This window comes from Phalaenopsis equestris, unplaced genomic scaffold (assembly GCF_001263595.1).
Source record: "Phalaenopsis equestris unplaced genomic scaffold, ASM126359v1 Scaffold000761, whole genome shotgun sequence".
NCBI classification, from domain to species: Eukaryota; Viridiplantae; Streptophyta; class Magnoliopsida; order Asparagales; family Orchidaceae; genus Phalaenopsis; species Phalaenopsis equestris.
In genome coordinates, this window is record NW_018165201.1 from 3548763 (window position 1) to 3574466 (window position 25704).

Genomic DNA, 25704 nt, shown 5'->3' on the forward strand with positions numbered 1-25704 from the left:
TTCCTTAAAAGCGTTCTTCCTTCAAAACAAGGCATAGTTTGGATTTTTTTTTTTTTTTTTTTTTTGGTATATTTTTTGAAATTTTTTGAAAGAGGTCAGTGGGAAATGCATTTCTACATTTTTCTGGGGGCATTTTCCCTTGTCTTTTGATTTGAATTGGTCTGTAAAGCATAGAAATTACATTAAGTGGGCTTTTTTTGAAAAATTTTCTTGCTGCTGATGACAATGCTCTCAGTTGCTTGATTTGATAATGTTATATATATAACACAACATTTATGTTCTATAAATTTAATACATAAACTTTTATATTTACCTTGATATTTTAAATAAATATAATAAAAAAAGAATCGAAGATGACTCCCTAATCGTATATGATCGATGTTTAATGTGACCGTGTAGGGTTGCCATTAGAGCTACATCAACTCTTTCATGAATATATCTCATGCTAATCTCAGTAACACTCATCCTAAATGTCGATAAAATAAATAATCATTAAACAAAAAAGGTGTTCAATTTTCCTGAAATTTTAGTTTTCTCGTGCAGTATAAGATGTTTGCTTACTTCATCTCATGTGCAGTAAGAGAAGCTCAGGTTTTTCTATCAGCAGCTTCCATTCATTGCAGAATCTTGCAACAGTGGCTCCATCAACAATTCTATGATCAGCTCCAATTGTTACCTGATAACTAATCTAAGTTGAGTAATCACTCCTTTAAATCAAATTAACAATAATGAAAAACAAAAAATCAATAAAGAATGAAACTCCTTTTCATCAATTCTTAGTTTTAAATTTCGTTTGATATTAGTGATGATTTTCTCTCTTTTCAAAGTTAGGGTTCTCATGGATTTACATAGATAATACCTAAATTTTACTTTTTACATTCATACCCACCCAGATCTTCCATATCACATAAAAAATACCAGCATTTTAAGTTAAAAAAAAGTGAAATACACCTTTTCATGTAAAGGTAAGGTGACATATATGTAAAAATTGTAATTTAGGAGGCGGATATGTAAATAGATAAGAACTAACTGGTATGTATGTAAATTTTCCATCAAAGTTTGTATAAATGTTAGGAAGGTTTAGATTATCTTTTAATTCCTATGATTCAACTTATCTAACACCTAAACTTCAAATTTTACATACATGACATATTACTTATGCATGAAAAGATGTATGCAACATGTAAAAGTAAAAAAAAATGTAAAGATTAGGTGATATATATCCTTAAAATCTAGGAATTGGGTCCAAAATATTATAAAAGGCAGAACTTACATTGGTAACATATGCCGGATATACTTTGTCATCATCAGAAAATCGGGGAAGCTTCTGGATCTTTCCAATAGCAATAATGGCAACTTCAGGTAAATTGAGGATTGGGGAACCGAACTTTCCGCCGATAGATCCAATGTTGCTTAGGGTTATGGTTCCCCCACTAATCTCTTCGGCGCTCAGCTTGTTAGCTACTGCAAGTTGCTGGAGCCTTGCTAGCTCTTTTGTAACCTGATAATCACATAAAAGACATTAATTTTTTCATTACATTCCTATTATCTTAAGCAAAACATGATATTATTTTAATAATATTCTATTATTAAAAGCTAACCTCAAGTATTGATTGTGACTGAACCTTCTTTATCTTTGGTACAACTAAACCAAATGGAGTTGCCATTGCAACACCTATGTTGTGGCATCCTGTGAAAGAGTTGGAAGTTTATAACCAGCACTCCAAAACATTAGAAGCAAAGAAAGTTATGGCATTAAATTATGTAAATCTATATTACAACATGCAAAAGCAAAAGTAAATGATTAGTTTCTTATTAGGTATAAGTGAAAATGCATCTATTCTTCATATGTTTGATAAATTCATTTAAATATTTTCATTAAAATGAACAATGGACTTTGAATGGATTACCTTTCAGAATGACTTCCTTGGATTCCTCATTGAATGAACTATTCATCAGAGGATATTTATTCAATGCCATGGAAAGAGACTTTATCAGAAATGGTAGAAATGTGTGTTTGACGTCGGGGTCGGTGTTTTCTTTTTGCAGGGTTGCTTTGAGCTCGACAAGAGCATTGCATTTTATTTCTTCCATAAAATAGAAATGTGGAACCTTTGCAGCCATGGTCATTGAATTGACCATAGACCTCTGGAATCCCCTGTAATAGAAGAGCAGAGGATATCGTTTCATAAAATAAAGGAGTAATAAGGTCACATGTGGAAAAAATACAAAGAACTTTATCACATGCATCTATGAGGTAGATATACAACTAACAATTTAAAAGAAAAATAGGAGGAATACAATTCCTAAATCAATATCAATACATGCATGAATTTTGAAAGACCAAAAAACTAGATAATAGCTGGTAAATAAATGTAAACTCTATAGGAAATGTTTCTATATTGCTGCCAAGTCACTATGCAACGTTTAGTTAGAAATGATCTTATGATAAGGAAATCAAAGGATAGAGAAATAATTCCCACTATTCAAATATTTTGAATATTTTCTTCTACAAGATTTAACATTCATCTAAAAGGTGTGATCCTCTATGAAGGCCTAGGTTGTCTGCACCCTTTTGAAGTGAGATATTGATGCAGAAAATCATAGAATATGAAATTTACTAATGCAAATCTAAGATGAGATGCACAAGTATGCACGCAACCAAACAGTCCAATAACTTAAATTTAGGCAAGTGGTTGCCTTTTTTAATGAGAGTTAAAAGAGCACATTAATTTGTTCAATATGATGTTTTCAAAAAATTTTCAAAACAACAATATATAAGATGTTTGAGATCAATAGAAATTATACAAGGATTACAGACAAGTTATAATAAGAAAATCTAGATGGTAGCAGACTTGATTAAATCACAATTATGCACGCAAACAAATCAAAATTTTTGCAGAGTAAAAGAACAGAAAAAGAAGTCAACAGATGGAAGTTCCAAGCCTCGTGTCAGTAGAAATTGAAAGATTCCACGATATGGTTTTAATCAGAACTTAAACTGTGCTTGAAGAAAATGTAGACTTGAGAGGATTTTGATGTTTCATTAAGCAATTGACTAAACTCCACATGCCTCACTAACCTTAATTATAATCACAAATGCTCCAAAATTGACAATATTTTAAAAATCCTAAAATTAGCTAAAAACTGCAAATCTCAAATTCAACAGATCTGAATCCCTCTACAGTGCCAAAGATAGTAAGTTTGGAATTCTTAGGATACTGCTGCAATAAAGAATTCCAATTTAGAAGAGAGGAAAATAGCTTAATTTAGCCATTATGACAACAAAATAGCCACGCTAGAGAACTAAAAAACAAATAAAACAAATCAACAAAGAATTGTTGGCAGACATAAGACCAAATAGAGAACTAGAATAAACAAGTAAAATTAAGGAACCAATACTAGACCAATGCCTCTAGCAACAGTGACTTAGCACCTGCTCCAGAACAGTAATCAACCACATCAATATAACAGAAGGAACCAATAGGTAGTACTAGAAAACCAACAGTGAATCAAACATCTACAAAAAATTCGAAACCAATGGCGATGTAACTACTAAACCGATTTAAGGACAACATCCAAACCAGAGAAGTTGACCAAACCAATATAAACACTAAAGAATACAACCCATTCTCTATAGGGATCATCACTTAGGCATGTTTACCCCAAAACATAAAAATAAAAAACTATGAAAAGAAGCAACTGAACTAAAATATAGTAGGAATGCTTCTCATACCATCAAATTAATCGTCTCAATGTGCATGATTTACATTACCGATGAACGGAATTATCAGATTTGAATCATGTGCCCAGCTTCAAAAAATTAAAGCACTGACAAATTTAGGTACTAACAAGTGGCATGCACCAAAGGCCTCTAACATACAACAGCAGAAGAGAACACAATCTCATCATTTGAAATAGCTTATGAAATAAGAGGTATATAACTGGAGAGTGTTGGAGATCAATTATTAAATAATAAATGAATCCAACACATGGGTACAAGTTTATAAAATAAGATAAAATTAGACATATTGAAGACTAGCCTAATATAAAAACTTCCCAAAAATTTTTAATTTCAGCAGCATCATCCCAATATATTGCATAATTTCATATAACCCCAACTTTCTAGCATTTAGTTTTTTTAAAGGTTTATGTAAGAAAGCTTTAGATGCAACATCAACATATACACACAGGTTAAAAATCAATCAAAGACTAGAGCATTACATCCATATTGTTGCCTGTCATCATAATCATCCACGTCACAAAATTCAAAGCAAATGATTGTGACCAAAACTTGATAGACCCCTCCTATAAGGATTCCAACATGTGCTTCAATACAACATCACTCTACCTTCCAATTGTACATTATAGGACTCTTGACTTTTAGTACAAGCAACATGTGATAAAAAAAATAAAAAAAATCAAGTCTCCCTTGAAAAGTAAATGGCCGGCCACTCTCAAAAAACTTGAAGATTGCATGAAGACTTTGACCACAATCTTACCATTTTTGTAATGGCTGATTGCCTCTTCGCTAAGTTTATGTATTTAGCTTTCTTTGTTTTATAAATAGAGAATGCAAAGAACTTTAATAATATATTGAATTATTTAAGTTACAATGTATTTAGCAGCATCATCCTCTTATATTGCATAATTTCATATACCATAGCCTCTCCTTCCCAAAACTCCCCATTTCTTCCATAATCCCTCCCAGACTTCCTACACCTTATTCCCACCTCACAGCATATCGACCAATGTTGCAAGACTTCCACAGTTGAGCCCTCACCCTTCCTTAAAAAAGAAAAAAAATCATTCCCAATACCCCAGCTCTTGGCCACCAAAACCAACTACAAAAAAATATAGTCCTAGCCAGCATCTCTTCAGTTTTCCTTTGAATTAAACAAATGAAAGGGAGGTTTACAAAACCCTAAATTTTTATAAGGTTTATAGACAAAGTGTTATTCCTTAAAATTACAAAAGGACATATGGAGATAAAGCATAAAATACTGTAAGTTCTAGAGCTAACTAAACACAGGGCATAAAACCTTTTTAGTGCAAGAGTTCTTTTCCAATACCCTTAGATTTTCTGCTCCCAAAATGAATGACCAAGAGTTCTTATATATTTAGATAAAATTATTTTGGTCCTAAATCATTGTATTCAATAATCATATTTGTAACGGAGTGCAGAGATTAAAGCCTCACCTTCATCAAACTTTGATCGGATAGAACTTGCCCTTGAATTAGCCCATTAGAATCTTGAGTTGGCTTTGGCAAGTCACAGCACACCAAAGATGTCTTACGTTGAAGACCCAAGGACATCATGTTTTTGGAAATGATGTTGTAAGCACACCAGTGAAAATGAAGTTTCAATGGACAAATTAACAGAAATAATTGCAAGATTTTCATGTCCTCTCCAATAGATTCAACATAAACAAGCAATCTGTAAAGCTATTTTTATATGAATTTGTTTCACGCCCTATGATGAGCTCATAGATGAATAACCGGTGATAAGATTGTGGGGATATAGTAATCGACAATTCAAATCTTCCATAATCGCTTGAACAGTAAAGAGTATATGTTGACTATAATGTAGGAGCCGTTGATTCCTCCTCCATTAATGAAAACACTGGCCCAATTATCATTGCAGATAAAATGACCTTACCCCTGACTTCTATTGTGCAGGATAAGAGAACCTATAAGCCCCAGGCCTTTGGGCGTAGATTGAAAAAGCCAAAGCATCAACTTATGTAGTGAGACACAGTGAAAATGGTTGAGAGTTGATCATGCCACTCAGAGTTTTTTTTTTTTCCCACCATCTAAAGTGCCTCCTTAATAGACCCATTTAGAGCTTGTGGCTTAATTAAATCAAGCCAAATTACGCTTTAGTTTAAAATTTTGGGTCATCTCAAGATTCATGATTTGCATAAAAATTTGCGCTAAACATAGAGGGGTATTTGTGATCCCAACATAGAACATCAAAAAGTTGATGATTTTCTAGCGCTCATGAAATATGGAGTGACTAAGGTTTAGATCAACAAAAAAACCAATTATTTGCATTGATCTTAGTTTTTAAAGCATAAACTCAACATAAAAGTTAATCTTGTGTTATATTTATTGTGAGATTGATTTTAGGAAAACAAATAAATCAGCAAACAAAAAAATAATAAATTAAACACTAAACCAAATGGAATATTTGAATGAATCATCAACTCAATATCAAGATGAATCTTGCTTAGTACTAACCATGTAGAGGATATATAGAGAAAAAAAAAAAATAGCGGATTAAAAAAAATTGAAAATCAAAATAAGAATCGATACTATTTGATGAAATCAAACAAAAATCCACCTGTACTTGTTTCCATAGAAGATATTTTTATTTTGCTAAAATATAACATTTTTGGAAAAATCAACAACCACAATTGAAAACATGGCTTTTGCATGTCCCTGGCTGCTGAATTTTTCTCTTGTATGAAAATTTAGATGTTGCATAAATTGAAAAAAATTCCTAAACCTACTCCATAAAATAATGAAATCCTTTTGTATCTAGGCTCCAAGAAATAATGATAATATGTTGAACTTTAAATTTCTAAAACAACAAACAATGTGTAACATTGAAGAGCGGGCACGCATGCAATGTTTAAATTGCCCAAATCTGACAAAATAACATGCTTGAATTATAGAATCAACTTCATCGAAAAAAAAAGTGTAAAGCCTACATCATTACTTATCTTGCATCAATTATGATATAAAAAAAAACAGATGTTTTCAAAATTCTTAGCATTTTCAATTACCTGAGAGGAAGGACCTTGTCCTCGTAGCTCCATTGTTCCGGAGAAGTATATCCTTCTTTCCTTTCTCGAAAAGGCTCTGCATTCTCAGCACCCTCAGATGATAGGAAGGGCAACTCTATACCTATTCCTTTGCTATTAGAATAGTTCAGGACATCTTCCTTCAAAACTCTTCCATCTTTACCCGACCCCTTAATATCATTTACATTTATACCATGCTGCTTTGCTAAATGCCTTACAGAAGGTGTAGCAAGAACACCCCCTATAGATTGTTGATTATTTAATGAAGTTTCTGGATCTGATTGTTGCAAATCAGATGATGCTTCAGCATCATCATCCTCAGAAGTGCTTTCTGTTTCATTAATATGAATCTTCAACATAGTCTCACCAACCTGAGAAGTTTATTTCACTATCGATAACATGTCCAAGATGGAATAATCATACTTGTTTTATAATAGTGTTCGACCTTGTTAAATGTTCAAGCTTGTTTTATAACGTAATCGAATGAACATAAATGAGCTCTTATTGAGTTGAGCTATGAGTAGCTTGTCAAACGCTCGTTTCGTTTGCAACCCTGCCCATGCCCCCCAATAAACTCACCATCAAGACTGAACGAAAAAAATGAGGGGCTTTAAGTGAACAATTGATTAATATAATCAGACTCCACATAATAACACACAACAATCCTCAACCACTACCTCTAACAACATTACACTGCAAGTCCAAAATCTAAATTCACTAATCTACATAAGTCCACAAATAAAAAAACAACTTACATTTTCGTTATTAAGAAAAAAAAAACATTGTATGGTTCCAAAAGTGCATCATTAGTAAAAAAAGATTACACTAAGCTCAAAATATTTGATTTTTAGAATTCTATCACTCGACCGCACAACAATACTACAGTTGTATAAAAATTAAAAGAGAGTGAACAAAATATAAGAAAACTTCGACACTACCACAGTAATTATTTCAAAAAATTTGCCCTGTTCTTCATTCGAATCCACTATAACACCCAGCATCCATATTGAGTAAGTTCAATGGATTTTAGCCTTAAGTAATTAATACAACTTAAATGTGCCTATTTAGAAGCATTTACTCTGCATAACATTTGTGACGAAAATGAACCAAAACAAGTCTCAACATGTTGTTAAAATTTCAAACAAAAACGTCACCCATGCTTGCCTACATCAAAGCAAGTCAACAATCAAACTAAATACTTCTAAGCATACTTCAGCTTGAATCCACAGTAAAGACCTACTAAAACTCCTCACAAATCTATGCTGACTTTATTTCAAGATTTTACAGGAAACTAAGGATCCACAGCAGCAATCATTAAGAGAATAAACTATAAATACACACACACACACACACACACACACAAATATATATACCACTTACCTTCACAATATCACCAGGAACACAGAGGACCTGGTGGACCTTTCCTTTGAACCGGCTTGTGATTTCTATAGTTGCCTTATCGCTCTGTACTTCACAGAGCGGCTGAAATTCTTCTACATGATCCCCCTGCCAACAATTCCCATCGTTTCACCACCCAAACATAGATTAGAAGAAATCAACCGCGCTCTTAATAGCCGAGCCACAATCCAGAAAACCTCGATTTCATGTTCCACCAAACTCACCTCTTCCACAAACCATTTAAGAAGCTCGCACTCTGCTATGCCCTCTCCCGTCTGCGCGAGCGGCACATCCACCAGTGCCGGAGAGTCAACCAATGCCTGGATCGCGGAGAAGCGGCGCCGGTTCCGTGCACCACACGAAACCCCCAACTAAAACCCAAAATATAGAAATCAAGAAATAGAGGATACCCAACAACATTCAGGTCAAATGCATGGAGGAACATTAGAGTTAGAAAGCGAACTGTTCACTGACTTGAGAGGCGCTATGGCCGATTGAACTGTTACTTCCAAAGAAGCGGGGTTGGAGGCCGCTGCGGAGCCGGAGCTCGCACGATCGGCCGCCGTGAGGAAATCGACGGTAGGCTGGTGCTGAGAACTCGGGTGGAGCGGAGAATTAGCCTGGTCACCATGGCTAAATGAGTACAGTGATCGAGCAAAGGAGGAATTCGAATTCCAGATTAATCTTCCTAGTAGCGGACTGTGGAAGAAACGAGCGTATAGAACATTTATATATGTACCCCATTTTATACTTTAATTATGCATAAGAAGGCATATATTAATTTTTAAAAATTAATAATAGTGATATTTTTTGCATAAATATAATTTATATAAAGTTTAGATCTTCAATATGCAAAATGTTTGGGAATTGTATGACATATATGTGTTAAATTTTGATTTTATTTTATTTTATTTTATTTTTTTGAATCACATCTCAAGTGTTAGAGCGTAAGATATCCCGAAATAGAAGTGCATAATAGTTAATAGTAAACCGTCTTGCCTATTTCATACAATGATCCTCTATTTATAGAGAATATGATAGTATATGTAAAACTATGTGTTTGTCCTTATTTTAATGGATGCATTACAAGATATTTTAGATATTTTACATGTATGGGTCAATGACTTGGTTGACTTCTAATTCAGTTAGTCGAACTCAGTTGGTTTTTGTTTGACAAGGCCTACTCGTTTAGCTATGTTGAATCAAGGTTGCCGACTGTCCTTTGATGTTCTTCGAGTCAGTAAAGCTAAGCTATCATATAGAGGGTAAATCTTTGTAACCTGATAGGTAGCTCACTTCCCAAAAAAAAGAACCAGAGCAATGGTTTAGATATATTGTCACATGGTTATCTCTCGGACTCTAATAAGGAGCTTATGGGGTGTTCGTGGGATGACTGATGGTATCGAGGAGTTGGGTCTCTTCTCGAGTTTAGTCTAACGAAAGTTGATTGTTGGCTTTAATGAGATTTTCAGTAATAATTGGTGTGCGTGCATATCGGTCTTGTCTCGCCCAAATAGGTTCACTCGTACCATTTGGACACGTTATTATATCCAGATGAGCTACGTCCAAATTAAATGATGATATTTACGACAATATTGATGGTATTGTGATGTAATAATATCACAATGCCACTAATATTATTATGAATATCAACCTCATAATTAGGATAAATTTTTTCCCATTTTTAACTCTTGTAAAATACAGCCGGCTGCCCAGGAGTAATCCCACGTGTAAAAACAAAACACGTGACAGGTGGCTTCACTTCGTTGGCCTGAGAAGAGGATAGGGATCATCCAGGTGGCATTTTGCGTGACGACAATGCCCGCCCCTGCGTCAGAGAGTTGTCTTATGTTATTATCTCGTAATTAATTTAATATGAATATTAAATATCTTACCATATCTTTTAAATTTTAAATATTTTTAAATATTTTAGACATTTTTTTGCAATAACAATAAAAAAAATGCAATTTTGCATAATAATTGCTACATCGGCAAATAATATGTATTTATTATACATTGCATATGATTTGATTATATTAATTATCTTATTATGTATTACATGCATGCAGAAGATAAGTTCAAATAATTTTTGATGCGTGCTAGAAAATTCGCGGCGGTAGAGTAATGGATTATCGTCTTAGCGTTGCACGAAAATGCAGCACACACTCAGATGAAAGTGAATCAAGCTGTGATCACACCAGAAATTTTTACGTGGAAAACCCGTAAAAAGGGAAAAACCACGGGGCCTTGCCCAGTTGTAAAAATCCACTATCAGATGATGATTACAGATGCCCCTTGTCCCACAGGCGAAAAAGGGTTACTAGCTTTCCACGTTATGACGTCGACTGATGACGTCCAGTAAGCGGAGGGTAACGGAGGTGAGCGATGGCTAACAGGTGTGAGCGATGGCTAACAACAGGCCGTGACGGTCGGTGGTAGTTCACAGAGGTCAGCGGTGATCGACGGTGTTCAACGGTGGTCGACAGAGGTCGTCGGTCGTTGTCGACGGTCGGTGGTGGTCGACGACGATCGACCATGACGAGGATGATCTTGGACTTAAGCTCCTTCTCAAAGCCTCAAGTTCTCTCTTAAGCCTCCTCCTTTCATATGAGGGGTGAGGCTCTATTTATAGTGTTTTGAGTGCAATTAATGCAGGAATATGAACCATTTTGATCGGACGGCCCGGAGAGCTTCCCTTGATCATATAGCGTTTGATGGACATTTGAGTGTCTTAACGGTGTCGGAATTGAGCAATCTTGGGCTCGTTGGATTCGTCTTTTCGAGATGCTCAGAATCGGCATCTACTCGCTAGAATCGGCATCTGTTTGACCTTTCAAATGCCTCCGGAAATCATGCAGTAGTGATTTAATTACTTGATATGGGCTTGATTTGACTCGGATTGGAATACCTTTAATATCATTAGGTCTGTCTTATTGAGTCGGTCAGTTTGACTATAAATTTGCTGAAATTGGAGCTCTGGATGGATTTCTATCAAGATTTGAATATTCGTGCTTAAAATATTGCCTCAAGATTCGTGCTGATGATGAAAATTTGTTGATATCGTATCAATTTTATTTAAAAAAAAAATATTTATTTGATGTATTTGCACATTATTTTGTTTATTTTCTTAAAATAAATCAATTTATTTTTAAAACATTCAGAACAAGTTTTTTTATTTTGAATATTTTTAAAATAATTAATGATTTAATTATTGTTTTAATTCAAATAAATAAACATAATTAGCTTATAATTAAGAGTCCGTTTGGGGCAGTTCATTTGGTGCGGTGGCGTTTTCAAAACGCACCTGACCTGTTTGGGTAAACTGCATTTTGACAGCTTATGTGTTTTGAAAACGCTGAAAATAGTGTTTTAAACACCGCACTTATCTAGGTGTGGTGACAACTTTCTGACAACGCTCTGGCTTTTTCAAAAAAATAAAAATTTGTAATAGTCACCGCACATAGCTTAGCAACAGATTATTTTTAGTCGTCTTATCATCAGATTATTCAATAAGCTACAACTGCCCCAAACAGACCTCAAATCATAGTTCTACCTATAACTCACATGCCATGTGGCAAAACCAAGCTTCCAATTATTTTGTTAGATTTAGCATTAAAAAAATGAAATGCTGTGATGTAACATAGTAGATTAAAGGTAGCACAAAAAGCTCTTATTAGATTACCTAACTAAAGTTGCACTAATAAATATAAGCCACCAAACAAACACTAACATCTTCTATGAATATAACTCTCATAATCTACAAAAAAAAATGAATCCCATTCAATAGAAATTGATTCTTTTCGTGGTGTAAGAAATTACACGGTAATGACGACTCAAATTTGTCTAAAAAAATTTAAATTTGGGGGGGTTTAATTTTAGTAACTTTTGGGGTGAGTTCGGGCTAAACATGCAGACCTATTTAATTGTTTGTAAGAAATGAACAAAAAAACATAACAATTGTCATGTTTCATGTTAAACAAGTTAATTAGGTCAATAGAGTTGAAAGTCATTTGAATTCATACTAAGGGTCTATTTGGGAGCTGCTACAACTTATTAAAAAATAACTGTGAAGCTGTTGAATAATAAACAGATGCTCAAAAAGCTGTGGCGACTATTATAGACCACAACTAGAAAGATGCCACCGCACATAGTCATGAGTGGTGGGAAAACATATATTTCAATGACAGTATTTTCAAAAAGTCTTCAAAACGTAGTTTACCCAAACAGAGCAATACGGAGTCACACCGCAATGGCACCGCCGCCCCAAACGGACCCTTAGCTTCTTGATCCCAGTAATAAGTAGGTCACATTAAGCTTTAATCCAACCCATTAACTTAAATCAACATCCATTGATATATATTTTTTTATTTATTTAATCACTATCTTTTGATGAGATCCAAGTATTAAAAAAATCAAATAAGATTATTGGAGCCTAACTTACAATAAATATATTGTATGATTAAATGGTTAGCATTTGTCACACTCACTTGAAAACATCTCCACTCATGAATAATGAATAGCAAGGAGAAAGCTATTCACGTTTCCTATGAATCTTTTAATTTTATTCCTCAACCAAAGTTCTTTTTTTTTATGGAAAATTTGCATACATACCCACACATTTCTTATGTATTTACATGTCAAGCACCCAAAATTTGATATTTACACTTATACTCCTCAGTGTCATAAGCATAAGCATGAAAATATGTATTTCACATTTTAAAAATAATAAGATTTAATAGTTTTTAAAATATAACATAAAAGTTAATATAAAAATGTTAAGATAATATATTTTAAATAATTCAAATCAAAATGAGCCAAACACGTTTGAAAAGTAAATTATTCGTGTTAAAGACTTCAAAAAATTTATTCGCATTCGACTTACTTACTCGAACATGCTATTATTGAAAGACAAATTTTTATATCGGCCCTATCAGACATTACCTAACACCACCACAAAGTAACCCAAACTGGGGGACCTTATAAAAATTCATTACAAAAATAAACATAATGATGAACATATTTGCATACATACCACTTAATTCTCACGTGCATTTACATATCTAATTTTTAAGCTTTAATTTTAACATACATATCACTTAGGTTTCGTTTGAGGCAGCGTTTTTTGAGCGTCGCGGCCCCAAACTGCAAAGTTCATTTTTTTTTCGCATGCTTTCTTTTAGCGGTAGCAGCCGTTTTCACATAGTTGCCCCAAACATTCAGTCAACTTCCCCAGGACCCCACAATAATTTCCTGGAACAGCACAGCTACGCTAAACAGAGCCTTATTCACTTATTTTTGATGTGATATACAAATGAAAGGAAAAGTTAGATGATGGATATGTAAATATGCCAAAATTGGGTGGTATGTATGCTAATAATCATAAATAAAATCCCATGCAGAATCTCCCCCAGCACCCCACCGACGTCATAATCCCAGCGACACCTTTCTACCGACATCCACGTGGCCGCCACTATGCACGCGAGACATCACACTGAAAAAGTAACTCTTTTTCTTCTCTTATAAAACTCCCCCAACCTTCTTCTCCACTTCACCTCCCTCCCTCTATCTCTTTCTTTCTGTGACAGAGATTCTATTGAGACTCCATTAATGGCGGATTTGAGCTTCATAGTGGGATTAGTGGGTGAGTACTGTGTGTTATACTCTGTAATGATTTAAAAAGATTCATTTTTTTCTCTTGCTGATGTTAGTTGAATGGGGAAATTGCAGGGAACGTGATATCGATTCTGGTGTTCGCGTCGCCGATGTGAGTTCAAAGAACTCATTTTGATTAATGACGCAGTTTAGTTTTGTTTTTTTCTTATTAATTTGTAAATTACACCTTTACAGAAAAATATTACATCAGGACTCCTAATGTGGAGCTACGTTCGGAGTCCAGTGATACGCAGACACGTGACTTTAAAGAAACGCGAGTGTTTTCCTGTGATCTAGTCTGATACATAGGAAAATATTTCTTCTGTGTTATTCTGCATTATTCATGTGTTATTGTAGTTGTATTAATGTGTTATTGTGTTATTATAACACCGGGAATATTCCCAAAATACAATAGCACATGAACACCACCAAATAACACTTGAATAATGCAAAATAACACGGGAAGAATATTCCCCTGCATTAAAATGATTTTTTTAAAAATTTTTATGGCACCTCCACGTGTCCGCATTTCAGTGGACTTCGAACGTAGCTCAACATTAAGAGTCCTGATGTAATATTTTTCCCACATTTACATATCTGACACCTGAATTTCAATTTTTATATGCATTGCAGTATACCACCTTAGCTGATTCTTCTTTTAGAAGTTAAAATAATGATATTTTTGAGGTGGTTTGAATGCTAAAAGTAAAAATTTAGAAGGTAGATGTGTAAATAGATGGGTATTAGGTGTTTTGCATGTAAATGCCCCTTATTTGAATATAATAATTTTTTTTAAATAATTATTTACGTGCCAAAAAAATTAACATATTATCAATGTATCTAGTTTGGTAATCTAATGCCAATTTATTTCAAAATAAAGCTAGTTTTCAAGTTTAATTATATTTTAACTCAAAATATATTATGAAATTTACTTAAATACTATAATATTTATATAAGCTTACATATCTAACATTAACATCAGTTTGATATTTATATTTAGAACATTTTGGTGTTACAAAATTAGGCTAAAAAATTGTGTATTTCACCTTTAAAAAAGTTAATAAAAATGATATTTTTAACACAATATTATATATTTCAGTGTTTTGTTTGTATGACATGTTTCATGATTACAATATATGCTAACAAAATTTGGTTAGAATATCACTACTTCTTTTCTCTTTATATATAGAAATATTTAGGGTCTGTTTGGGCAGCTGCAGCCTATTCAACTTATCCAGATAAGTAGTTTATCATGATTAACTGTTTGATTTGTGCGTTTCGAAAACAAGATAATCTAAATAAGATATATTTGGATAATAAAGTTAGGCTGCAAAAATATTATATGCATATTAAATTTTAATATTAATTTTCATTTTAAATTTAGAAAATTTATTTATTAATTTATTATTATTATTTATTTTGGGAGGCAGTGGGACGTTTAGGAGGGTGGTGAAGAAGAAATCAACAGAGAACTTCAAATGGCAGCCATACGTCACAACGCTGATGAGCACATCCATGTGGACTTTCTACGGCCTCTTGAAGACCAATGGTCTCCTTGTGGTCACGGTCAACGGGACCGGCACTCTTCTTCAAGCCATTTATGTTCTTCTCTATCTCATCTACACTTCCAAGGACACCAGGGTTTCTCTCTCTCTCTCTCTCTAGAAATTATTACATGTGACGGCCGTTTGTTCAGACGATGGTGCGGATGGGCTGCCGTGCAATACATGGCAGCGTGGCAGCATCCGAATAGTCGTCCGGACATGCGTAACAATTTTTCATCGCTCTCTTCATCAATTTTTTCTCGCTCTAAATTTTATCGAATAGTTTAAAATTGCATGATTCTTAAAAGAATAGTATGATTCTAAGGTTCATGATTATTGAATGATTGACAATTAAGAGAGACATCATAAATTGTAATGTTATAAATCATGAAGTTTGACTCAATTATATCAGTCCATTATGGAGCTAAAGTTGCGTAAGCCCAGGGGCCAGGGCAATTGCTCGCCTTGAACATAACTTGTTTCGTGCCTACGAAAGACTATTCTTTTTCTCAATTGGAAGATACTAGATTACAAAGTAGGGAGTGTAAAACCTTTTTTTTCACGAGTTTTTATTAGAATTAGCTTATTGAAGAAATGGTATAGAGATGCTGAGGCAATGACAATCGAATGAAGATGGTCGGACAATGATACTCGAGTGAAGTTAGTTGGTTAACTATAGTTGGGCGATGACAATTATTAGTATAGTCGTCATTAACATCATTCATCAAATGCGGCTAGAAAGTTTTTAGATCTCAAAGCTCTTTCAAAATTCAGATCAATCGCCCCTTCACATGTAGAATATCGATTTATATGGAATTCAAATTTCATAAATTTAAATAAAACATCAATACACTCTATCGAATGACTCAGAGTAATTTATCATTTCATTAACGTGACAAAGCTTTGAACTGCACGACAATTGAATTTATAAACATATTTATACTTAATTAATCCACCTAAATTTAAATTGAACTAATTAATATCACCTAAATTTTTATCTTTTATATTTATATCACTCAAATCTTTCATATTAGAAACAAAATATCACTAATTTAGTTTTTTTCATGCATAAATAAAGCGGTATATAGATAAAAATTGAAGTTTAGGAGGTAGATGTGTAAATAAATGTGAAGTGAGGGTATGCATGTAAATCTTCCAAAAATTTATATTGAACTAATTTGTAAATAGATTCAATAGTTTTTAAGCTTAGCTTATTATAATTTGAAATATAAATTGCAGATTTATATGGCAAAAATGGTGGGATTATTGAATATTGGAGCAATTGGAGTGGTCATTTTGGTGACACTTGTAGCACTTCATGGAAGCTTGAGGCTTTTGGTAATGGGCTCTTTGTGTTCAGCCCTAACTATAGGAATGTATGCATCACCATTATATGCAATGGTAAGAAAATATAAATAAGAATTTATACTTTGTTGTGCTCTTGATTTTATTACTTATATATATACATACATACATATATACATGTATATATACATGTATATATATATCTCAGCTATTCTAGTAGTAATAAAATCAAGAGCACAACAAAGTATAAATTCTTATTTATTATTTTTTATTATTATTTCAATGAGTTGATCATATCATGCACAAATACATGATATTGGTAATTTTTTTTTATTTTTTTGGAAAAAAAATAAGTAAAGGAATAAAATAAGAGAATTACATTTATTTTTCTATGACAGAGAATGGTGATGAAGACAAGGAGTGTAGAATATATGCCTTTCTCCCTTTCCTTCTTCCTCTTCCTAAATGCAGGGATTTGGAGCATCTACTCTGTGCTTGTTAAAGACATATTTATATTGGTAAATAATCAATCTATAGAAAAATTAATAATCATGTTTCTCACATGAAATTATTTTATTTAAATTTATATATTTATGCAGATTCCAAATGCCATTGGATTTGTTCTGGGTTCAGCTCAATTAGTAATCTATTTTATTTACAAGAAGAAATCTCCTAATTCAGCAAAGGAAGTAGACTTAGAAAAAGCAGCAGCAGAAGAAGAAGACTCAACTGAATCTGTGGATAATATGGAAATGCATAATAGAAGGAAAGATGATGCCAATATGGTTGGTAAGCATTTGAATAAAGGAAGAAGCCTTCCTAAACCTGCCTTGAACAAACAAAATAGCTTCTCAGGGATTCTTAAGACTCTATCTCTATCTCCTCATGAGTTAAAATCATACTGGCAAACAGATGGATATACTGCACTTTGAAATGTTATGATGTTATGGTGGTCTTATGTTTTGAGATAGTTTGTTTAGAAATGGTAAGATGGATCTAGGAGAGGAGCTTTGAAAAGATGAGTGAGGGGTCATCTTTTGAGGAAGAAAATTGTATTACTATATTTTGAGATGATCATAATTAGAAAATAAACGATTAAATGTATATGATATTTAAGTAATGATAGAAAATGGTACTTGCATACATACAACCAATTTGTATATATTTACATATCTAATACCTAAACATTATTTTTATATTTATAACTCCTAATTTTTTCATATTACATGAAAAATAACAATTTTTTAACCATAAAAAAAAATGAAATACACATTTCCATTCATAGAACAATGTAGTATATCTATGTAGAAATTGAAGCTTAAGTTTTAGGTATGTAAATACATTAGAATTAAGTGATATGTATGCAAGTCTTCCTAATAGAACTTGATATATGATTAAAAAAAAATTGTCTAATGTGCACTTCTATTTCATCTTGTTTTGTTTTAATGTCATCTAAATTTTAGCATTTGTATTAACACTTTGGTTATGTTTTCCATCTTAATAAAAACACATATCAATATCTTTTGATATTATTTTAGTTTGGTCAACTTCTTCTTTGTAATGGCTTTCATGCTAATAAGTTGAAAGTGGAACTCATTCACTAATTATGTATTATAATGTTTTAATGGAACTAAACACCTATTATGAAATTGTGAATTAAAATAAATTTACATTTTCTCCTATTCCTTAAGCCAAATATATCCATGTTAAGCAATTTAAATCCATACATGTAATAAATATATTTTGTGAAATTTTTCTTACAATTTGATTTGATGGCATAAAAAATTTATTGATTAACATGAAATTAATTAAAAAAAGAAAAATGAACATGCATGTCACACAATTAGCTATTGCAGCTTAGGACAACTTATGTAGCTCCCAACTTTGGCTTATGTAGCTTATGTACATTATCATTGCTTTCCACTACGGTATATGTGTCCAACTATGACCTAAATGATCCACAGCTCATGCAGCTCTCTATTACGCTATAATTGACTAACTTCAGTTTTCGTAGTCCACAACTTATACAGCTCCCAACTATAACCTCTGTGGCCTACGGATACTACAACAGCTCTTCTTAACCAACGTGACTAAGTACGACTTACGTGGTCCACAATTCATTTATACACTTAAAATATATAGTCTTTGTGTACGCATTTTTATACCTCTTTTTGAGATATTGCGTTTTAATGATAGATATTTGTATATTTTTCTTTCAGGTACAATCAAATTGATAAAAAATGGTGAAATTAGTGAAAAATGATCAAATTTGGAGAAAAAATGAAGAATGTGCAAAAAAGAACTGAGGTGTCTAAGCACCCATGGATAACGTTTACGTGCCAGTTAAATAGAGAGAGCTACGCCTAAGCGCCAGATACCTCGCGTTTAAACGCCAGAAGTAGTTATTTGGTGATTCATTAAATTTGGACGAATTTTTTAAGAGGTGTTTGAAGCAACTCATGGTGAAAATGTGGAAAATAGTTAATTGACATGAAAATTCATTTAATTAGCTTTTGAAAGGACGTAACTTTTAGAAGATTCATTGAATGGGGACACATTTTGAAGAGACATCAATGCACCTCTTAAAATTTTATAAAAGAAGACTTGAAGAAGAGATTAGAGAGGGAAATCATCCATAAGACCAATCCAGTGCCAACCAACACATATGTCACCGCTGCCGCAGGCTTCGCCTGCCCACTTTTTTTTTTATTTTTAGTTTTAGTTTGTATTGTAAGTGAAGAAAGTCATTCAAATGAATTTAAAGACATTTGATGGAGAGGTTTTGAGATAAGTTTTTATCTTTGTTATTACATTTGGTTTTAATTTAGACTTCTTATTTGTGAGCACGATTTCTATTTTCAAACTCAAGCGTGGTTGTGTTTTTTCCATGAATTATTAGTATTTTTTTTATCTTTTTTCTTAAAATGATAAGTGATTAAGTATTGGAGGGAAGTTGTGTGAAGTATTAATTTTTAATGTTGGAAGAAGTTGTGTTGATTTTAAACCTTATACTTCATTTGCTTCTTGATTTGGCCAATTAAGATGTTAATACCTATTGTGAGATATTCGGGGCTTAATAAAAAAGTTTTATATTTGGGGTTTAGTGGGACTTAAGCAGAAAGACTTATATTACTTGACAACGATACATATACTTGTGTGGTATCCCATATTTAAATATTATAATTATATTCTTATTTGCTTCGAAGTTAAAAATTTACCTAGTTTTTGCTTGGGATTAAGTCTTTAGCTCTGTTGCAAAGTAAGCATTATTATTAAGGAAATTAAACATATAATTGCATGCATCGCATTAACATATATAAAGAGAATCGGGATCACTCATGCAACTCCAAAATTTGTCCTCTATGACCTATGACCAATTACATTCTACGTGGTCTACAACTCATGTAGCTTCAAATTCTGGTTTTCGTAGCCGACTGATGCTCCTGAAGCAACATTCTATAATCTACATTGCCAACTACTCCCACGACTTTCAAATAAGACCATTACAACCACTTATTTCATGAAAAATTACTACTCTACTACGATAATCCTTCTTATTTCTTTCATGAAAAATTAAATCTTAGTTATCATTAAATTAAAAATTAAGGATTAGTCTCTTAATTAGAGTTTCTCAGTTTTTTGGATTTCTAAATGAATATTCTTCCCACTAAATTTTCATTCCCCATCAGAATGGTCAAAACCTCCCCACCCACCGCCATACCTTCCCCCTAAAAGACGGAAATCGAGAGCCAAGAAGTCTCCCAAACAATGGCTCGTCTCCTCCTCCTCCTCCTCATCGTCCCCTCTATCTTCTCCACCTCAATCTCCGATCCCCTCTCCGCTTACGACGTCCTCAGATCCTACAACTTCCCCATCGGCCTCCTCCCCAAAGGCGCCCTAGGGTACGACCTCAATCCCACCACCGGGAAGTTCTCCGCTTACTTCAACGGAACATGCTCCTTCTCCATCGAATCTTACCAGATCCGTTACCAGTCCACCATCACCGGCACCATCTCAACCAACCATCTCAGCAATCTCCACGGCATCAGCGTCAAGGTGCTTTTATTCTGGCTCAATATCGTCGAGGTTATCAGGGACGACGAAGAACTCGAGTTCTCGGTAGGTATCGCTTCCGCTGATTTTCCAATCGAAAATTTCTATGTCAATCCGCAGTGCGGATGCGGATTGAATTGTGATGGAGTTGGTTCGACGAAGCTGCTGAGGTCGAGTGTTTAGATTGATTCTGTTTGGGTGATTTGTGGGGATTTTTAGGATGGATTGGAGCGATTAGATGGATTTTTGGGGAAGGAGAAATTAGGGTTTATGGGGGCATTGAAGGTAGTAATTTTGGGGATAACGTTCTGCTGTCCGTTTTTTATTTTTTAAGTTATCTGTTTACTGATATAATAAAGGCGGTGGAAATCTGAGAAATTTATTATTGTTTTTTTGAATCGTCATGGAAATTAACATTTTTTAAATGCATTATCTTTTACTTTAAAATTGCTCCTTATTTAAAGCTAATAATATTTTTATTAAATTATTAAACATTAAATTGGTAAATTTATTATAAAATTAATTTAATTTTTTAAAAAAAAGAAGATTAGATGAACATAAAAGAAAAAAAATTTATTTGATGGGCACATAAAACATCAAGATTTTACACTCTTAGATATTCAAAAATAGTTGAGCATAATTTAGACATATATTTATTTAAATGCGTGTGGCCTGTTGATAAAGCTGTCTCTCTGTAAGTTGTAAGTCCCTTCGGGTCATTGGTTTGAATTCCCTCGTGTGTAGGGTGTGGTATTCAAATATTTAGCATACATTGAGATGATCTGGGCTTGTCTAGCCTCAACACCAACCAACTCTACTCGCCACACCAGAAAATAATAATAATAATAATAATAATAATAATTAAAAAAAAAGAATGGTTGAAGGCTAGTCTTGATTATCTTTCATGCACCTAAAAATTTAAGTATCACACCCTAAACTCATAGAAATCAAACTCTAGATAAGAAGGGATTTAAAACTGACAAGCAGATGTATGACCAACTGATCTGAGTACGCTGTGTGTGGGTGTGTACACTCACATGCATATATTATACATGTTTTTATTTACAACTATCTAATAATTATGTGTTGTAAAATATATAAAAATATAAATTAATTTTTTATCAATTTCTTGTAAAATTTGAAAGATTTAATCAATCATATATATATTTTTTTGAATAAGCTAAACACTAGTTAAGTGGATACGATTTGACTTGGAAGAATCAAAATATAAGTAATTTTAATGATGAACTTAAATATTTTTTTCGCTTATATAATATATATTAGAAACATTAAATAATTTTCTTAAAAGCTATCATTTTGGCATATAAAACAAATTATACTTAAATTAATCATTAGGCCATTTATTTACTTACATTATTTAATTAATTTAGTATCTACAAAGTTAGTACATTCGATTGGTTGTAAAAAAATAAAAATAACTTTATTTTTCTAATAGTTAAAAAGATATTTTAGCAATCAAATTAATGCCATTAAAAGGATCCATAACTTTAATGAGATTATGACTAGGAGTGTAATCTAGCCTAAGCTGATTCATGATTGGGCTCAAGCTTCGCTCAATAAGTGGTTATGAGCTAAGCTGAATCAGTTAGCATGCTAAGCTCAAGTCAGCTCTGACTCGACTCTTTAATTTGTACATGTGATGGGCTCGAGCTTGGCTTAATAAGTAGTGCATGTGATGAGCTTAATGAGCTAACAAGCCTATCTTTCTAGACCCCAGACGGGGAAACGGGAAACGTCATCCCACACACAACGACAAAGCTTTTGGGACATTGTCATGCATACCACACAATGCTTATATGTTTACATATCTAAAACCTAAAATTTGATTTTTACATTTATCACACCTCGATGTCATATAAACTTATGTGTAAAAATATATTTCACTCTAAACAATATAGTGATTTTTTATATGATTTCATGCAAATATGAATGTTTAAGAATTAGTTATGTAAATACATAAGAATTGTGTGGTATGTAAGTGCCCCTAAACTTTTATGTGTTTAAAGATAGAAGAGTTTTATGACATAGTAGAGCTTTTATCAAAAAAATGTATATGTTTATAATTCCCACCGTAATTTTTTAAGAAATTATTTTATCCACCACAACTTTACAACTATCTTTTTTTTCTTAAAGTATTACAGTCACCCTGAATAGACCATTTAATGTAAACAAGACTTAGGGCCCGTTTGGGGTAGCTTATTTGGTGCGCACCTAGTCTGTTTGGGTAAACAACTTTTTCACATCGCACCTATCTAGGTGCGGTGGCAGCTTATTGCTAATTGTCTGGCTTTTCCAAAAAAATAAAAATTTGTAATAGTCACCGCACCTAACTTATCAGCAGATTATTCAATAAACTACAACTGCCCCAAACAGACCCTTAGTAGAAAATTACAAATTTAAGCCTCACAAATCTAATATTAGAGCTAAACTTCTACCCACACCAAACACTTTTACATATATATATATATACATAAAAGACAACCTAACAAAAAGTACAGAGTAATGTTTTTCATAAAGACACATCAAAGAGGAAATATTTTTTATTAAAATTTAATTTTGATGAACTTTAAAATTTATGATTTTATTATAAAAGGAGTATAATATATAAATTATCATTCAATTTTTATATTATACTCCTCTAAAAGTAATTTAAAAATATTTTAAAATTCATCATAATTAAAATTTTATCAAAATATTTCCACCTAATATTTTTTTTTTTCAGCAAAGCTCACACCTCATAAGAAGAAGAGGCACCCTTTGCCAACCCTCCTCCAGCCCGTTCATATGCATCGCAGGAATTTCTTCTAAAACGGTTCCGATCCTTACACCCTGCTTCAATCAAACAAAAAAAATATGAATGCTTATTATCAATTCATTATAATTATTATTTTTATTTGAATTTAAAAGAATAAATAGAAAAATTATGTCTATATATATGCAATTAAATGGGTTAATGTCCTCAGTTGATGATCGTGTTACTCGATGATTATCGACAATGCTCTTTGTGCTACAGTTAATAAATAACAATCATCCGATCATTGATGATGATTATGTCGTTCATCCTAATATTGATCAATGACTCTATGTCATGATGATTGAAACTGATCGTGTCGAGCATCACAATCATTAGGAGAAACTTATGACTGTTAAAAATCAATATGTACACTTACGAATGCTATCAAACAAACCCTTAAGTTGAAATTTAGCTCGAAGATCGTTAATCGTTCTAAAATTGATTCAAATTTTAGCTCGGATCGAAATAAATGAGTTGTGCTATGAGCAAAATATTGAGGAAGGTGGAGACCCGGTCCACTTCCTATTACGACAGATTCTTTGATAAATTGATTCTAATTTATCTGCTCTTAATTTTTTTCCTTATGTGTTTTATTCCCTGTCATAGCTTGATGATTCCCAATTTTTATTTAAAGCAATTGCCTTCTATTGACAGGAAGAATTAAGGAAAACTTAATTAATTAAGTTTTACCAGATTAATTTCCCGCTCCTCCTATTATAGAGAAAAAAGCAATGAATTTGATAGCTTGCCTTAATGGGCTTTATATGGGTCATTAAAGCATGATTCCATGGATTCACGAAATTAAGGATTACAAAAACAAGCTGGATACTGTGAAGTTTTAAAAGGGGCCTCACGATTACAGGGATGCGGATTACTCTCCAAACAGTTTAAAATTATCTTTTCTTCTTCTTGGTGTGACTCTCGGTTTAGAGAGAGAGAAGGTGAGAGAGAGAGAGAGAGAATTCTTTCTTGTAAGTCGACGTGGTCGACGATGTAATCCTCCAAGCTAATAAAATCCTCTGCAGCTCTGTGGACGTAGGCGAACCACTAAATCTTGTGTCGCCTTTTTTCTGGTGTAATTTTCTCGATCTATTTTTTTGTTTTATTTGCCGTCGTTTTTCATAACAACTGGTATCAGAGCTTAGTTCGAGGCTGAAAGAAAACGATGGGCGGAAACAAAGTGACGACATCGGGGATCGAGAAGTTCAATGGCACAGATTTTAGTTACTGGAGGATGCAGATAGAGGACTACCTCTATGAGAAGAAACTTCACCTGCCGTTGCTGGGAAAGAAGCCGGAAAAGATGGACGAGGCGGAATGGAATCTGTTGGATCGACAGGTTCTGGGGATTGTTCGATTAACCCTGTCAAGATCCGTTGCCCATAACGTCATCAAGGAGAGGACTACTGCAGATCTCATGGCAACTTTATCAGACATGTATGAAAAGCCATCAGCGAATAACAAGGTGCACCTAATGAAAAAGTTATTCAACCTGAATGAGTTCAATAATATCACTAATCAATTGTCATCTGTTGAAATTGATTTTGATGATGAGATTCGTGCGCTGATATTGTTGGCTTCATTGTCAAATAGCTGGGAATCCATGAGGATGGCAGTTAGCAGTTCTGCAGGTAAATCTAAATTGAAATATGATGATATACGTGATTTGATTTTGGTTGAGGAGGTGCGCAGAAAAGATTCTTGCGAGACATCGGGTTCAAGTTCGGCACTGATGTTGATTCTAGAGGGAGATCCAGGGACAGGAACTCAAACAGAGAAAGATCAAAATCAAAGTCTGGTCAGCAGGCAACCTGTTGGAATTGTGGCAAAGCTGGCCACATGAAAAGAAACTGCAGAAATCTCAAGAAGGAGAATGATGACGCAAATGTTGTAACTGAAGAAATACATGATGCGTTATTGTTGGCGGTTCACAGTTCTGTTGATGACTGGATACTAGATTCAGGGGCTTCCTTCCATACATCTTCCCACCGGGAGTTAATGCAGAATTATGTTGCAGGCAACTTTGAGAAGGTATACCTGGCTAATGGAAAAGCTCTTGACGTGGTGGGGATGAGAGATGTTGATATTGCACTCCCTAACAAGAGCAATTGGACTTTGCAAAAAGTCAGGC

At 33.3% G+C, this 25704-nt stretch overlaps 4 protein-coding genes across 5 annotated transcripts in view; 2 read left to right on the top strand and 2 right to left on the bottom strand.

Moving 5' to 3' along the window:
* Positions 1 to 43: 43 nt before the first annotated feature.
* On the bottom strand, positions 44 to 8819 carry LOC110031004 (lipoamide acyltransferase component of branched-chain alpha-keto acid dehydrogenase complex, mitochondrial; the record flags this gene model as incomplete). Its single annotated transcript, XM_020734021.1, has 8 exons — positions 44 to 676; positions 1274 to 1501; positions 1602 to 1690; positions 1911 to 2158; positions 6789 to 7177; positions 8187 to 8312; positions 8429 to 8575; positions 8679 to 8819. Coding segments are annotated over 8 exons (1482 nt in total), but the record flags the coding sequence as incomplete, so codon positions are not given.
* A 4951-nt stretch (positions 8820 to 13770) lies between these two features.
* On the top strand, positions 13771 to 17839 carry LOC110031003 (bidirectional sugar transporter SWEET16-like). Of its 2 annotated transcripts, XM_020734019.1 has the most exons (6): positions 13771 to 13845; positions 13932 to 13968; positions 15287 to 15497; positions 16640 to 16801; positions 17104 to 17223; positions 17305 to 17839. In XM_020734019.1, the coding sequence occupies exons 1-6, from the start codon at positions 13812 to 13814 to the stop codon at positions 17635 to 17637; spliced, it is 897 nt and encodes a 298-aa protein (XP_020589678.1). In that variant the 5' UTR covers positions 13771 to 13811; the 3' UTR covers positions 17638 to 17839. The 2 variants fall into 2 exon arrangements, with proteins under 2 accessions (XP_020589678.1, XP_020589679.1); XM_020734020.1 differs by lacking the exon at positions 13771 to 13845 and having other exon boundaries at positions 13967 to 14003.
* A 2551-nt stretch (positions 17840 to 20390) lies between these two features.
* LOC110030935 lies at positions 20391 to 21151 on the top strand. Its single transcript, XM_020733932.1, has one exon. The coding sequence runs from the start codon at positions 20474 to 20476 to the stop codon at positions 20939 to 20941; it is 468 nt and encodes a 155-aa protein (XP_020589591.1). The 5' UTR covers positions 20391 to 20473; the 3' UTR covers positions 20942 to 21151.
* A 2331-nt stretch (positions 21152 to 23482) lies between these two features.
* Positions 23483 to 25704, bottom strand: part of LOC110030962 (dormancy-associated protein homolog 3-like) — a 4726-nt gene continuing 2504 nt past the window's right edge. Inside the window, exon 3 of the mRNA XM_020733967.1 lies at positions 23483 to 23611. Within this exon, the coding sequence (XP_020589626.1) occupies positions 23508 to 23611 (104 nt within the window). The 3' untranslated portion in view covers positions 23483 to 23507. The remainder of the gene's footprint in view (positions 23612 to 25704) is intronic.